Source organism: Mustela nigripes, chromosome 11 (assembly GCF_022355385.1).
Source record: "Mustela nigripes isolate SB6536 chromosome 11, MUSNIG.SB6536, whole genome shotgun sequence".
Lineage (NCBI taxonomy): Eukaryota > Metazoa > Chordata > Mammalia > Carnivora > Mustelidae > Mustela > Mustela nigripes.
In genome coordinates this window covers 17,745,732-17,762,082 of record NC_081567.1, presented here as the reverse complement: position 1 = coordinate 17,762,082, position 16,351 = coordinate 17,745,732, and the positions used below count along the sequence as shown (strand labels likewise).

General features: G+C 55.4%; 1 protein-coding gene across 5 annotated transcripts in view; it reads left to right on the top strand.

Moving 5' to 3' along the window:
* Window positions 1–10,362, top strand: part of IL4R (interleukin 4 receptor) — a 35,222-nt gene extending 24,860 nt beyond the window's left edge. For all 5 annotated transcript variants that reach the window (XM_059415079.1, XM_059415078.1, XM_059415081.1 and 2 more), the window contains 5 exons: window positions 2,464–2,620; window positions 3,763–3,859; window positions 5,481–5,559; window positions 6,958–7,007; window positions 7,829–10,362. In XM_059415079.1, coding sequence (XP_059271062.1) covers window positions 2,464–2,620; window positions 3,763–3,859; window positions 5,481–5,559; window positions 6,958–7,007; window positions 7,829–9,350 — 1,905 coding nt within the window. In that variant the 3' untranslated portion in view covers window positions 9,351–10,362. The remainder of the gene's footprint in view (window positions 1–2,463; window positions 2,621–3,762; window positions 3,860–5,480; window positions 5,560–6,957; window positions 7,008–7,828) is intronic.
* Window positions 10,363–16,351: the final 5,989 nt, after the last annotated feature.

Sequence of the window (16,351 nt, the reverse complement as noted above, 5' to 3'; positions counted from 1 at the left end):
AGAGTGCTTTGACGTTTGTGCCTGTTGCAAAGGGATCCCCACCCGGTGACCAGTGACCTACCGCCTGTCCCCCTATGGAGGGAAGAGAATATTAGTAGCCGCAGTCCCCGCGCTGTACGTTCCTTGGATGGGCTCAGTGGGAAGGAGACGTCTTAGAAATCGGCTGTGGGATTTGAGGGATAAAGCGACTCAGGGTCCTGGATGGTTTCTGAACGAGGTTCTACAAAGGACGTGGAGTTTTATCCTGGGCGTGGAAGGGTGTCTAAGAGCTTTCTAGATCGGGAAGGTAGGCTGCATGGAGGGAACCCCACGAGCGCAGGCGTGGAAGTACAAGGAGGCAGTGAAACCCCGGGAGGAGTATGGTGGGGGGGACATGAATGCTATGTTCATGGTCGTAAAGGTTCCCATTTCCTGCGTGCCTGACGTGCTCGGCTCGACCTGGATCTCTGTCCACTGGAAAGCCTTGCAGGTGGGAGGCTACTGGTCTCTCCACTTCAGTGACCAGGAAACCGAGGCGTGGAGAGATGGACCGACTCACCCAGTGTTGCTGGAAATGGCAAAGCTGGGGTCGGAAGCCGGGATTTGAACTCCAGAGCCTGTGCTGTTTGTCCTACCTCAGATCTTTCTCTCAGGAGTGGCTTCCCAAACACCGGGCCTCTTGGCCGAAACAAAAGCCACAAGGAGTTTCTTGCAAGCTCCAGTTTCTCTTCCGTTTCTTAGTAAAATATTTCCCAATCCCCTTCTCCTCTCCAGACTATACAATTCCTTTGGAGAACTAGGGCCAGCTGGGACTTCCTGCTTACTCATATTTAGAAAGAGAAGAAGGCTGTGAGTGAGTGTCCTCCTCTTCCTGCCTCCATTCCCTCCTTCGGCCCCCTCCCCAGCCTCAGCTCCGCTGGGAAGCTCTGCGACCTGTTGGGGCTCTGTGCAGTCCCTCCCCTCAGCTCACTTTACACCAGACCCTTTCTCCAGGCGTGCATCCAACCTGCACACAGAAGCAGAGCTGCAAAGGGTTGGGCCTGGTGGGGAGAGGAGCCCCAGGCAGAGGATTTGGGCTACTCCCATGCCATCGGAATCAACTTGGAACCCAGAAGCTTGTTTGTTTGTTTGTTTGTTTAAATAAAAGTAATACTTACATGTAGTTAAAAAACTCAAATGGTAGGAAAGGACTTAGAATAGTAATATTTTCTCTTGTGACCCCACTGTGCCCGTCTCCTGGCAGGAGGGGAAGGAAGGCCGGGTTAGAGCCAGCAGGTGGCCTTGGAGGCATGCATGCCCTTCCAGAGAGTGATGCATGGACAAGCAAACGTGTGTTCATCACGTGTTAGCTTTCTCTTGCTATATAATAATATCACCACGAATGTAGCTGTGTTAATCAGCACGTGTTCTGTTGACCCACAGTTTCTAGTGGCCAGATGTTTGGGTACGGCTGAGCTGGGACCTCGGCATGGGCTCTCGCCAGGGTGTGGTCAAGGACTCGGCTATGGCTGTGGTCTCATCTGAGGCTCGACTGGGGAAAGATCTCTCCTGAGTGCCAACTGTGATGTTGGTGGCACTGTTCCTTCCAGGCTGCTGGACTGGGGGCTGCAGGTTCTCGCTGGTCCTTGGTGGGAGGCTGCTCTCCGTTCTTTCCCCGTTGTCTCCTAGCCAGCCGGAATTCTAGCCTTACAAGATATAACCCCATGCGTGTGGTCCCTACCTACCCATCATTTTTGCCTCACTCTGTTGAATAGGAGCGGGTCACAAGCCCCACCCACACTAAAGACGAGGGGAGTACACACAGGGGTGTGATACAAGATGGGATTCCGGGGGCCCTCCGAGAGTCTGTGTTTTTTTTTTTTTTTCTTTTTTAACTTAAAAGGTGACCAACAGTACATACTAATTTTCATTACCTTTTTTGTTGACTAACAGGTCTTAGAAGTCCCTTCCCAGAGATTCTAGGCCAAAGTTTGGGCTTGAGTGTGAAGGCTCCAGAGAGCCCCCAGAGAAGAGAGAGGCTCAGACTTTTTCTGTGCTGTAGAAAGGTCTCTGTTATGCTTCCTCCAGGCCAGGCGCTGTCCTCCGTGTTTACCTGCATTAACCCTCACAACCGCCCTGGGTGGGGTATGGACTTCTATCACCACTATTTTGCAGAAAGAGGATATCCAGGTCTAGAGAGATTATGTCACTTCCCTAGGGTTCCACAGCTAGAAGGTGGCAGTAGGGACTTTTACCCTCAATTTACAGATGAGAAAGCTAAAACTCGGGTTGCCCCCATAATGTGTCATGGCTGATCAGGGAGCCTGGGTGGGGAGGGGGTGTGGCTGGGTGTGGCTGACTCCTCCCATTGTAGAGATGGCAGAGAAAGACCCGAATCAGAGGAACAACCAAATGCCCGGGCTGATGGCTCTTCACCGCTGTGGGCAGCTGGTCCTTACCTTCTCCACCGAGCTGACGCACTAACGTGCCCCTTTCCTCCACCAGTTCAAAGTCTATAATGTGACCTACATGGAGCCTACCCTCCGGGTGGCAGCCAGCACCCTGAAGTCTGGCGCTTCCTACAGCGCCCGAGTGAGGGCCTGGGCCCAGAACTACAACAGCACGTGGAGCGAGTGGAGCCCCAGCACCACGTGGGTTAACCGTGAGTATCCACAGGGAGGCGAGGGCAGGCGGACCCTCTGCTCATCCCTTTCATGCTGTGGCTAGACGTCTGCTCTAGCGGAGCATCCGCGTTTCCCTTGCATCAGGTGCCGGGATGACTGGCAGACTGGTGGAGTGGTCAGGATGGGCACGCGAGGCTGCGGTAACAAATGAGCCCACAGCTCTCTACAAACACCGTAGGAATGCATCTCTTGCTCATGTAACACCCAGCATGAACCTAGCTGGTTTTGGGGGGGTTTCCTCCCTGTGGCTCCCTCACTCCCTGGGATTCTTAACCTTTGCGTGTTTGTGGACCCCTTTGGCGGTCTGGGGAAGCCTGCAGACCCTGTCTCAGAATGCTGTTTTCAAATGTGAGAAATACAGTATGTGGAATCACAAGGGGAAACTAACTTTATTGAAATGAGGTTATAAAAGTATCTAAAATATATTTGTTGTCGACGAGTATACGCTGCTTTATTAGCACCATAAAAATCAGACCGAGTGGTACTGCTTGTACACGCTGTCATTTCAGAGTAGATGAGCACAAGTGATATTTTTGTTGATTTCTATTTGTGCTGAGTGGTTGATGAGGCCGTTAGGACTGTGCTTTCTCTGTCCATCGAGGGCACGGAGGGATGGGAAGGGGCAGCAGGAGAGAGGGCACGAGGGAACTTTTGGGAGCAGGTGACCGTGAAGTGAGCGAGAAGTAGCCATTGGTGTGCGGACACCAGCAAAGGTCTCCAGACGGGCGTGCCGTGTTCTGAGCGCTCATGTCAATCCTGTGACTTAGCGGTCCGTTAACCCCAGTGTACAGATGAGGCGTAGAGAAGCTGGGTCACCAGCAAGCAAAGGACAGGGTCAGGCTTTGAACTCTGGTAGTCCAGGTCCAGAGTCACTGCTCCTGACCTCTGGGCTTCAGGAAAGAGAGAGCAGCAAGTTCAAGATCCTGGGGCAGCACTGGGCTTTGGAGGAGCAGGGGGACAGTGAGGCAGCCATGTGACAAGGGGATGGAGTGGGAGGGCTTGGTGGCAGCCAGCTCACGCAGGGTCTCAGGCGACCGTTTCCTGAGGCTTCGGTCTCCTGGAGGCAGAGAGCAGGCGGTACCCTGCACAATGCGGGCTGACGGCTTCCCTCCTGTTCCAGACTATGAGCCCTGGGAGCAGCACCTGCCACTGGGCGTCAGCATCTCCTGCCTTGTCATCCTGGCCGTCTGTCTGTCCTGCTACATCAGCATCATCAAGTGAGTCCTGGGCTCCGGCATGGGATGCCACCAGGCTGGCCGCCCCGGGGTATGCCGTGTAGGTGGGAAGCCGCCTCGGGACCTTTCTGCTTCCGGTCCCTTCGTTCAGCTAGAAGTATTTTTTTAGGCAGCTGCTATTCACAGGGCACTGAGGCAGCAGCCAAGGGCAAGGCTGACGAGGACCCTGTGCTCCTTGTGGCGAGACAGAAGATGCCAAGTCAACCAGGAGCCATAGCTGGTTTCCAGAGCCATCTGTGTGCAGAAGGGAGTTTACCAGGGTCTAGGGGAGAAATGTTTGGGGTGCCGTGTTGGATGGGGGGGCCAGGCCTGACAGGGTGGAAGGGGCTGGGGAAGGACCGTCCTCCGGCAGCAGCGAGGTGGGTCACCCTGGGTACCCAGAGTGAGGTCCACACACAAGGGGCACGTGGCAGTAGACAGAGGAATGCTGGGCCGTTGCCGCGGCGGAGTCTGCAGATCTGGGTTCGGATCCTGGCCTTGGAGTTGGGTAGCTTTGTGGCCAACGAGAGGCTGACCATCTTGGGTCCCTCCTTTGTGGGTTGAAGGAGCATATTTCATGAGTCATAAGAGTCGCAAGAGAGTGCTGGGTCACAGTGGGCATGGAGGGTAGAGGAGCCTTGTTTCCGGTGAGCTCAGATGCTTGGAATCCCAGTGTCTCACGGCCTCAGCCCTCCCATCTTGGAAATGGGTCTGGTGAGCCCTCACCCCACAAGGCTTAGCGATGGCTGGGGATTGACTGAGGGCGGGGGTCTCGCGCTTTGGGTCCCACACCCACAGCAGGTGCACAGGGAATGCAGGCTCCCCTGTTCTGGTCTCGTCACTGATGGCTCTGCGCGGCCCGAGGCAAGTCTTCTCCCCTTCTCTGAGCCTCAGTTTCCCCTCACCTGACCCCCCTGCCCCCGCCAGGAAGGCCCTTTCCCAGGCGTCACCGTGGCTCGCACTGTACCCTCAGTCGCCTCGCGCAAGTTCCCTCCTCGGAGAGGCCTTCTTGGATCACACTCTCCGTTCCCCTCTTCCCCACCGTCTTTATTTTTATCCATGACCCTGAAGAGGCTATGGCTGATGTCTGTCTCTTCTAGAAGGTCCGTTCTGCAAGGGCAGGGATTTTCTCGTCTCCTTCACTGCTGTGTTGCTGATACAGTGAGTGGCACGTAGTAGGTGCCCAGCAGAGGTGGGCTGCCTGACCGAGTGGAGTGGGCGAGGGCCGGTCAGAGGCATCTGAGAACCTCTCCTCCCGGTGCTGACGCTGGGTGGCTCCAGCCAGACCCGGACGGAGAGAAGGAATCTGCTTCTCTCTGGGTCTCCTCAGCTTCATCGCTGATGGGGGAACCTGGAACTCTGTCCTGATTCCGTGGGGCTCGTTCCTACCGAAGACAGAAGTGGCCACGTCAGGAACTCCCCCTCCTCCTGGAGCACGAATCTGAGAGTCATGCCCACAGTCCAGCTGCCACTGCCCTTCTGGGATTCGGGTTTCTTCCTCTTTCGAGTGGGATTAGGGCAAGACATCCAGGAACTAGTCAGTGTGGTCTCTGAGCCCGTCATGGAAGAAGCATCAGCTTCTGATGTCCAATGATGTCCAATACCTCTTGCTTTTCTTTTTCAGGATTAAGAAAGGATGGTGGGACCAGATTCCCAACCCAGCCCACAGCCCCCTAGTGGCCATAGTCATCCAGGACTCACAGGTAGGAGCGGGGGCCGGGGACAGTGCTTGGACTGCCTTGGCAGGAGGTAGGATTCAGAGCAGCTGGGATCTTAAGGATCCCAGGTGGCTTTTGGAACTGCCCACCGGAAGTCAGGAAGATTCCAGGGTTTCAGCAGCTTCGCATGGTCAGTCACTAGGAGCCCAGAGGCCTTCACTCCCCGCCCCTTGGCTCCCATGGGTACTCTGTTCAATTGGAGTGCGCTCCTCTGGGTTGGTCACTTGGATTCTTACGTCCCTTGGGAGGAGGTGACCCGTGAGGTCACCTCCGTGTCATCTCTTGGAGTGGTGCCTGTACCAAGACAAAAAGCCACAAGGTGAGGGAGATGGGAACAGGCTTCCTGTGTCTTCCCCTTATGAGCAGAAAACTGCCCCCAGGACACTGGCAAATCTCTCCTCAATTCTCATTGGTCTAAATGGTGCCACATGCCTGTTCCTAGAGCATTCCTGGGTAGGGGAGTGGGAACACCTAGAGACCAGCCACGAGCTGGGGGTGGGTCAGCTTCTCCACCAAGGCCACCGTGTGGGCTTTCCCTGGGCCATATCAGCATTCTCTAGGAGGGAGGGTAGGGAGGTGACACAGGCCACGTCTAGTACAGAAGAGCCGAGTGTCCTCAGTTCTCCAGAGTCGCTCTGGAGTCCAGAGGGGCTGGTTTTGAACCCGAGTTCTGCCACTTACCTGCAGTGTGGACTTGGGGCAAGTTGCTTCACTTCTCTGAGCCTCAGTTTCCCTCTTGTGGGCTATCGTTGTGCCTACCTGATGTTGGACTTCATGGAGACAATAGATACAAGATGTCTATCACAGGGTCTAGCACAGAGAAAGTGCTGTTCGTGTATCAGTTAGCTTTGCTGTGTAACAAATCAGCCCACAGTTCGGAGAGTCAGAAGGACAACCACTGACTTAGGCCTTGCTTGTGCAGGTAAGCGGTCCGGGCTCCATGCAGTGGTGTGGGTAGAGGGATCGGGGCTGGGCCCCTTCCCAGAGGCCTCCGTCAGAGATCTGGAAGTTGCCTGCCTCTCACCCGGAGCATGGGGGTGACTAAGCCATGTCCGTCATCGTGCTGGCTGGCCCAGTGTCGCTTCGAAGGCATTCTCTTGGCCAAAACGAGTCACCTGGTGAGGACAGATTTATGTGGTAGGAGGAGCTTCAGAAGACTGTGGCCGTTTTTACCATCAGTGCTAGCAACTTAGTACCAGGCAGTCTCACTGATTCCCAGGATGCTGAAGCTCGGAGAGCTACAGTGACCGGACCGGACTGGACCTCCGGCCAGTGTGATGGCAAGCCTTACGGCCCTTCTGCAGCAGACGCTCACCGAGCTGTGTGCCACGCTCAGCTGTAAGGCCTCTCCACCCCGTTTCACTGGCTGTCTCTCTATTTTAGGTGTCACTGTGGGGGAAGCGGTCCCGAGGCCAGGAACCAGCTAAGTGCCCGTATGTATACAAACTTGGGTCATAGCCTGTGTGGATTTGGAAGGGTTTGGAATTAGGGCAGTGGGCCCACCTTAAGAGTGGGGTCACCCCCCCCACCCACCCAACCTCCATGTCTGCCTTTTCCTCCTCAGCCTTCAGCACTTGTCTTGTGATACTGGGCAGGAAGAGGGATGGACTGCGGAGGTGGGCATGGTGGCTGAGCCCCCTGAGTTTCACCAGGGGGTCAGGCCTCGGCGAACCCCCTTAGAAATGCAGTCCGGCCTGAGTAAGGCTGATAGAGGTTACAAGCTAGACCGTGGTTACAATGTTGGTGTAATTACATACTGGTTGGCAGAGAGCCGCCATCTTCAATCCTTGAGTATCTGGTCATCACCCTGGCCTCCCGTTGTCTCTGTCACCTCTAGCTCCTCCCCCAGGGCCTCCTGGACTGTCGGACTATCGCGGTCCAGTCACTAAAGGGTTGATTGCTGGCCCAGCAGGGGGCTCCAGACCATGGTCATTACTTATGCTTTGGTATTGACAGATATTTTAAATTGATAAGTATTTTAAATATCATCATCCCTGTCAGAGACTTTTCCTTGTTTGGTTATGTGTGGCCTCCAGAAATCCCAAAATAAAACACAGGCCCTGCCTGCAGGGAGCTCCCAGGGTAGTAGTGGAGAGAGACCAATAGATTACTGATTATGAAGCCAGGAGGCCTGTGTGCAATAGATAGACATCAATCCGGAACAATTTCAGAGCTGGGCTTTGACGGGTCAGTAGGAGTTTTTCCTGCAGAGAAATCGAATCCTGACCAAACGTCTCTCTGCTCTCGCACGCAGACACTGGAAGTCCTGTCTTACCAAGCTCCTTCCCTGTTTGCTGGAGCACAGCATGGACAGGGATGAGGAGTGCTCCAAGACTGCCAGAAATGCGCCTTTCCAGGCTCCTGGAAAATCAGCATGGTGCCCCGTGGAGGTCAGCAAGACGATCCTCTGGCCAGAGAGCATCAGCGTGGTGCAGTGTGTGGAGCTCTTTGAGGCCCCGGTGGAGAATGAGGACGAGGAGGCGGAGGAAGATAAAAGAAGCTTCTGCCCATCGCTCCAGGACAGCGGGGGCGGCTTCCAGGAGGCCAGGGAGGACATCGCGGCCCGGCTGACAGAAAGCCTCTTCCTGGACCTTCTTGGTGGGGAGACTGGGGGCTTTTGCCCGCAGGGCTTGGAGGAGTCCCGCCTTCCTCCTCCTTCAGGAACTGAGTGTGCTCAGAGGCCCTGGGCTGAGTTCCCGGGGACAGGGCCCCAGGAGGCATCACCCCGGGGCTGGGAGCAGCCTCTGCACCCCGAGTCCCCTCCTTGGGCCCCTCTGACCCAGAGGCCGGCCAGCCCGGCTTTCCCAGAGATGCCCCCCGTCGTCACAGACAACCCCGCGTACCGCAGCTTCGGCAGCCTCCTGAGCCAGTCCGCAGCTCCCGGGGAGGGGGACTCTGACCCAGAGCAGACTGAACGGCCCGGGGAGGCGGACCCCAGCGTCCCCTCCACCCCCCAGCCCGAGCCAGAGAGCTGGGAGCAGATTCTGCGCCAGAGTGTCCTCCAGCACAGGGCGGCCCCGGCCCCTGGCCCCGGCAGCGGCTACCGGGACTTCGCATGCGCTGTGAGGCAGGCCGCTGTCCCCAATGCCGGCGGGGTGGCAGGCTTCGGCCCTTCTGGGGACGCGGGCTACAAGGCCTTCTCCAGCCTGCTCCCGGGGACATCGGGGGACGAGGCCAGCCCTGGGGACGGGAGCTACAAACCCTTTCGGAGCCTCCCTCCGGGCGGCTCGGGGGCTCCCTTCCCTGTCCCCCTGTTCACCTTTGGACTCGATGTGGAGCCACCACGCGGCCCTGGGGACCCGCCTCTCACAGACAGCGCCCCAGAGCATGCGCGTGCAGAGCCAGCAGGGAAGGCAGGGGACAGGTACAAGACCCTGCTGGCCCCGGAGCCGGCCACAGACGCCCTCAGGGACGACCTGGCCGGCAGCATCGTCTACTCGGCCCTTACCTGCCACCTGTGTGGCCATCTGAAACAGTGGCATGGCCAGGAGGAGCGTGGCAAGGCCCACGCGGTGCCCAGCCCCTGCTGTGGCTGCTGCTGTGGTGACAGGTCCTCGCCGCTGGGGAGCCCCCTGAGGGCCCCAGATGCCTTGCCAGCGGGAGCTTCCCCGGAGGCCAGCCTCTGTCCAGCCTCCCTGGCACCCCTGGGCGTCTCGGGGGAGGACAAGTCCTCTCCGTCCTTCCGGCTGGCCCCCGGCAATGTGCAGAGCTCAGGCCAGGCCCCCGGAAAGGTGACCGTGCTGTCCACAGAGCCCACGTGCACGAGCGCTTCTTAGGGCTGTCCTCTCAACGCTGCCGTCCGCAGGGGAGGACTGTGCCTGCCACAGCTGGAAGCCAGCCCTGGAAGGTGGCTGGGCTGGCAGAGTGATGAGGGACTTGGGAGACCCCAGTCTGAAGTGGGGAGGTGGTCCGACGCAGGGAAACAGAGACCAGACCGCGCGCCCCAAATCTCCCAGCCTTGGCCTGGGCTCAGCACATCCCGTGGGAGTGGATGGCGTGCGGAGCGGGCCGAGGCAGCTTCAGAGATCGGGAATTCCTTGGGAACCTCGGCTTGTGCGCCAGCCGTTGGCCTCTTCGTGGGTCCCCAGCTTGTGCAGGGTGCTGTTCCTGCCATGCCCCCCGCCCGCTGCGAGGCCTGCTTTGTGCACCTCCTCACCCTGGAACTCCTGTCTTGTCCGGTTCTGGGATTAGCTGCTGCTGTCCCGTGCATTGGACGCCGAGCCCAGAAACGGATCAAGCCAGCCAAGGGGGAAGGACTTGGAGGCCTTGGGAAATGGATGGGTATTGAAGTCGGGGAAGGGTCCTCATTGGCCCAGGGGTGCCCATTCACCGAACAGACCTCCTTTGGGTTGACACTGGAGGCGGGATCTGGGTTGGGGGGGATGGGGCCCTTCATTAGGAGTGGGCGACAGACACAAAGGGACACAGACGATTGTGGCCACCAAGTTGCCGTCAGGTTCCCACATGACCGTTAAGACTGGGGGGTGCTCCGGGGAAGCAGGGGATCCCCAGAATAAACACAGCCAGCCACTTTGGGGCCGCTCTGTGCCTGCAGCCACGGGAGGCCAAACGGAGGGAGTGGCCCCCCCTCCACGGACCCAGCCTCGCGGGCAGTCCGGACGGGACGGTCCACACCAGGCACACTTCGCCTGCACATTGACCTGCCCCCTGGGTTGAGTAATGCTTGTTTGCATCTCAAAGATTATTTTCTCACCTGGTGTGTCTCAGCAGGGGACGGTGGAGCAGGAGGCCGTGGCTTTCTGTATAAATAAAGGCTCTTTATCTCTTCCCCGCCCTCCTCCCCCCTTTATTAAACAAACATACTGCTAGACCTGGTCGAGAGCACTTTATCTGTTGTATTTAACTCATTGGCTCTTCCCGTCCACAGGAATCGAGGTCCAAGAGCTTAAGTAACTTTCTATCTCAGCTGGGGTTCCTCGGAGACCAGGATTCAAGTGCAGGTCATTGCTTTAGGAGGTAATTCGAGGACACTTTGCTGGGGGGTGGGGAGCGGAGTCAGGGAAGGTCAGGAGGCAGGAGAGGGTGTGTTCCCCAACTGAGCTAGCCTGCGCAACTGCCCCTCACCCCTCCAGGAGCCCTGGTTGGCCCTGCGTGGTGCATGCCTAAGGGCATCCCTGCAAAGGTGGGGGAGCCGGGGTCCGGTCAAGGGCTGTTTCCAGGGACTCATTCTCCAGCACTCCGGCTGCTCCAGGAAACACGTCCCCAGGCTGAGAGTAAAGAATATTGGAGCAGCCTTTGGCACATCAAAGAGATGCAGACTGAGTATTGCCAGCAGCTGCTACACTTTGCCAAGGTCCCACAACTAAGTGGCAGGCTCGTCCCCGTCCGTAGCTGAACCCAGGCAGTGTCTCCATTAGCCAGGCTGTCTGGAAGCGATCCCAGGCCGACAGCCAGGCCGATGGCATGAGGACGAATACACAGGATTTAAGCTCTATGTCGGTGATCACTCTGGTCTCTGAGTAGCTACCCTGATGGCCACACTCGCAAAAGAGGGGGCTCGGTTGTCTGAGGTTCCTTTCTGTTCTGGCATTCTACACAGTGCATTGTTCTCTGCATTAGGCAAGGAACCCCAAGGCATTTAGGGGATGAATCCCCAGACCTCTTCTTTGCTACAGGCCCTTTATCCTGCCCAGACCTTGGCTTTCCCATTCGTAAAACAGGAAGGCTAATCAAGCCTGCGTCCTGGGGAGATCCTGGAGATAGTCTCCCTCCTCCTCCTCACCTTCATCATCTCTCGGGCTTCCTCCAAACTTCCCTGGGGGGGGGGGGGGGTCTCTGAGGGCTCCAGTCACCCTTGGTTAATGCTGATGTGGGAGCCCTACAGCCTCCTCCCTCTGTCCCCAGGCTCTCCCACTTAGGCCCCCTCTTTCACTGGTCAGGAGTTCGCAGCCTGGACATTCACTCCTTCACCCGAATGTGTATTAACTACTCCCAGAAGGTCATTTAGTAATCCAAGGAAACTCAAAAATTCAAAAACTACAAGCACGGATCAGAGTTTGAGTTTAGGTTTGCAGGAAGGGAATCAGAAGGAAGAGAGAAAGGAAATATTGGCTCAAAGAACAGTTTCTGAAAGGGGAATTTTGTAGCAAGACAAACAAATGTCCAGCGTAGCGCTGTCGGGCAGAACTTTCTGCTACAAGGAGAGGGTTTCATGCTGTCCACTGCAGTCCACGTGTGGCTGGTAAGCACCTGAAATGTGGCCAGTGTGGCTGAGGAACTGCTTCTTACATTTTATGGATTTAATTGACATTTAAATGTAAACAGCCACCCGTGTATTGGGCAGAACAGGGCTTCTAGATCATTTTCTTCCAACGTATCTTTGTCCATTGTCTCGGTGTGGATCCGGAAAGATGGAGGAAGAATGAGAACCGGCTGCCCCAAACGTTTGCCCCTAGAGCGGCAGAGGAGGGGGGGGATCTGGCGGATCAGGCGGGTCCAGACCAGGATGGCCTCCCCCTACCCAGAGCTGGAAGTAGGCTCCGGGTGTGGGCGGGGCGAGACGCTGGCGGTGGGCGTGTCCCAGCGCCCCGCCCCCCGCCCCACCCCGCGGGGCTGGACCAGAGCTGGGAGGAGCCGGAGGGGGCTAGGCCTGCCAGACCCCGGGCAGCCTGAGATGCGTTGGTTTTGCGGGATCTCCCCCGCCCCGGGCCCCACACATCCCCAGCCTTGATTTTAGGAAGATTCTCCGCCCCCCCTGGGGGAGGTGTGTCTCTGTTTTGTTTTATTTGATTTGATACTTTATATTATCTTTTTAAATTTTTGGTACCCAAACTCCCTGCTTCCTGTTTGTTTGCGTGTGATGACTAGATTGGCACGTGCCAGTCTTCTCCAATTCAGAGAAAACATGAAGGTACAAAGAGGAAAGTGAAAACCACCGGAAATCGCATCCCCCGCCCGATCCTGGCGCCCTGTGGGCGGTCACCGAATGAATGTTGGTTTTTTGAAGGTGTAGCTCCGTGACATCCTGTTGAACAACCTTTCTGAATTATTTTCCCACGAAAGTTATTTAAAAAAAAAAAAAAAAAAAGAATAAGAAAGAAAGAAAGAGACAGACCAGCAAAAAGTTTTTGAGCCGCTGCAAGGGAGGCACGAGCTCGTCCGACCCCCACAGCCGGGTTATGCCGTGGGCGGGACTCGCCCCTGACCCCTCTTGGCCACCGTTTGCTCATATTTGCAGACCCCTCTTGCGGGTCTCAGAACACTGAGACTCCGAGAAGCAAGGGCTGTGCCCTCACCCTGCCTCGTTTCAACCCGCCTTTGCCAATCCGGGGCTGTGTGACTGTGGGCGAAGTGCTCGACCCCTCTGGGCCTCAGTTTCCCTCTGGGCCTCTGGGCCTCAGTTTCCACCCCATCAAAGATGTTTAGGTAGGAGAGGTAGCGTGCAGCCCGCAGGGGCAGGGTGGGGAGCAGATGCCGTGATGGGTGCGCAGCTGATCTGGGGATACCTGATGGGAGCTGGCCAGTGTCACTTTTTCCTCAAAATCCCAGCCTTTCCACCTGTTTACTGACAAGCCGGAGGCACCTGTGCAGTGCGGGGACTGGCCGCGCCCAATGGGCTGCCAGCTGGCTTCTTAGCCCCTGCTGCTCCCTAGTGGCCGCTCTGGCCCTAGCGTCTGCCTCTGTCCCCGGGGTTCCAAGTCTAGGGCATTGCCACGCCCAGAAAAGTGGGCCTGGGACATCCTGCTGCCCCGTCCCCACCTCTCTTTCTTTGCCTTTCTCTCCCAGCCCCATCAGCACCTCACAAAAGGGGCTGACATACATTAGGAGTTCAGAGTGCTCCAAGGATCTGCTGTGTGGCTGGAGGCCAGTCCCAGAGCCTCTCTGTGCTAAACCGGGAATGATACTAGTAGGATGCTCAAGGACCAGTAGTTAAAATTAAATACGCTAATTCATGTAAGCCTTAGAATGGTGCCTGCACAGGGTTAGGGCTGTGCAAGCTTGCATTGTTCCTATTATACTGAGTGGGTCTGTGGCTGTTGAGGGAATGAGGGAACAAGACATAATTAAAGAGGGGGCACCTGGGTGGCTCGGTCAGTTGAGTGTCTGCCTTTGGCTGGGGTCATGGCCTCAGGATCTGCTTCTCCCTCTGCCCCTCCTCCCTCTGCTCATGCTCTCTCTCTCTCTCTCTCAGATAAATGAATAAAATCTTACAAAAAACCATAGTTAAAGGAGATAATGACATTCTAAATTTAATGCTACTTTATTGCAAAAAAGGTCGGCCTGGCACAATAGAAATCCAAGACAGAAATGGTCCCAACGGCATCATCCCATCAACTCGTCCAACAGCTTCTAGATGTTCAGATGCAGAGTCCGTGCTCGTGCATGTGGCGAGGTGTTGACCACGTGTGCCTCCGCATCTACCCATACACATTGTATCTTCTCCCTCGCACCCCTGTGGCTGGCTGGCCCTGCTTTCTGCTCGCATTCTACCATACCTCCCCCATCTCACAGGGTCTTGCCCAGACTCTGCTTCTCTCCTGCCCCCAGACCTGAGGCACCAAGCTTTCAACAGATCTTTCCAGAGAAAGAGAATGAGACAAGAGAGGTTGGGAACGGGCTGGAGTAGGAGCACGCTAAGCTTACCTCGTCCCATGGGTACAGCCAGACAACGCTCACATCGGTGTAGATAACGCAGGGCAGGAGACAAAACGTGCAGGGAGAGAGAGAGTAACACTGAACCAAACCTGGAATCCTAGCTCCAGTCTGAAGTCTGACTCCAGCCACAGAATCACTTCTGACTCAAGCCATAAATGGATTCGAGACCCCCGCTATGGAGCTAGTCATGATCCTGAGGGCTGCACACTGACCCCAGCCACATGCTGACCCCTAGCCCTGGTCACAGACTAATCCTTTACCCCAGCTGTAGACTGATCTGCGGTTCTGGCCATCTGGACCCCTCGCTCCTATCCACTGACACCTCACCCCATCCAGGAACTGGCATTTCCTGATTTTCTGCTGGTAAATTCAGCTCGAGTTGGTCAACAAATCGGGCCCTTCCTCTTTGTCACAGACAAGCAGTGCAAACTGGCGGTTCTCTTTTCTTTTCTTTTTTTTTTTTTTTAAGATTTTATTTATTTATTTGACAGAGAGAGATCACAAGTAGGCAGAGAGGCAGGCAGAGAGAGAGGAGGAAGCAGGCTCCCTGCTGAGCAGAGAGCCCGATGTGGGGCTCCATCCCAGGACCCTGAGATCATGAGCTGAGCCGAAGGCAGCGGCTTAACCCACTGAGCCACCCAGGCGCCCTCTCTTTTCTAACCGAAGGGAACAGCAGGAGGAGAGGGTCCCTCTGCCATCACCGGTGCTGCTTTGGATGTGATGTCTGGTGGTTTGGCAGCCGTCTTGTGATCATGAGGGGACAAGACTGGAGATGAAAGGTAGTGTCTGAATATGGCAGAATGGGAGAAGAAAAGAGCGTGGGTCTTTGATTACATTATCAAGTGATCAAATCAACCTCTGGATTCTTAAATAAACCATAAACCTGCTTTCATGTAAGCCACTACAGAGTTTCCTTTGCAACCATAAAACAGCCTTAAAGATTGTGATACATAGAATAACGAACCTCCAAAGATACTCACATCCTAATCCTGGGAAACTGCGAACATGTTATGTTACATTGCAAGGGAAAATCAAGATTGAAAGTGGAATAAAGACTGCCGTTGGGGGCCAAAAAAGACTGCTGATGGATTGATTTTGCCATGGAAAGATTATCCTGGATTGTTCAGATAGGCCCGAGGCTTATATAATCCCAAAGGCCCTTCTAAGTAAAAAGGGGATGTAGGAGAATTAGTGTCAGAGAGAAATTTGAAGATACTGCTGCTGGCTTTGTAGATGGAAGAAGGGGGCCGTGAGCCATGAATGTAGGTGACCTCTAAACGCTGGAAAAGTCAAGGAACAGATTCTCCCCTAGAGTCTCCGGAAAGAATGCAGTCCTGCTGAGACCTTGATTTTTAGCTCGGTGACACCAGTTTTGGTCTTCTGACCTCCAGGACTATAAGATAATACATTTTAGGGGCATCTGGGTGGCTCAGTGTGTTAAGCCTCTGCCTTTGGCTCAGGTCATGGTCTCAGGGTCCTGGGATCAAGCCCCGCATCAGGCCCTCTGCTCAGCGGGGAGCCTGTTTCTGCCCCGCCTCTCTGCCTACTTGTGATCTCTGTCAAATAAATAAATAAGATCTTTTTTAAAAAAAAGATAATACATTTTATTTTCAAACCACTGGAATTGTAGTGACGTGTTATGGCAGGAACTAGGGAACTAGGACATGGATATTTCCACGTGTCTGACTTGGGGTTCTGGACTCATCCCAGCCTTTTCTTCAAGCCCCAGGTGTATGTGCTGGGTGGTCAGAGGCCACAACTCAGCCAAGTCAGCAGGTCAAGCCTCTTGCCCACTCCCTATCTGAATACCAAGAGTCACCATTTTGAATTCTTTTCTTTTTTTTTTTTTTTTTTAGATTTTATTTATTTATGTGACAGACAGAGATCACAAGTAGGCAGAGAGGCAGGCAGAGAGAGAGGAGGAAGCAGGCTCCCCACTGAGCAGAGAGCCCGATGCAGGGTTTGATCTCAGAATCCTGAGACCATGATTTGAGCTGAAGGCAGAGGCTTAACCCACTGAGCCACCCAGGCGCCCCACCATTTTGAATTCTTAATACTTTTTCAACTAGAAGACCTGCGCTTTCGTTATGCTTTGAGCCCCTCACATTACGTAGCCAATCCTGAAATAAGGCCATTCCTTTTCTCCAAGGCTGAGCCCACC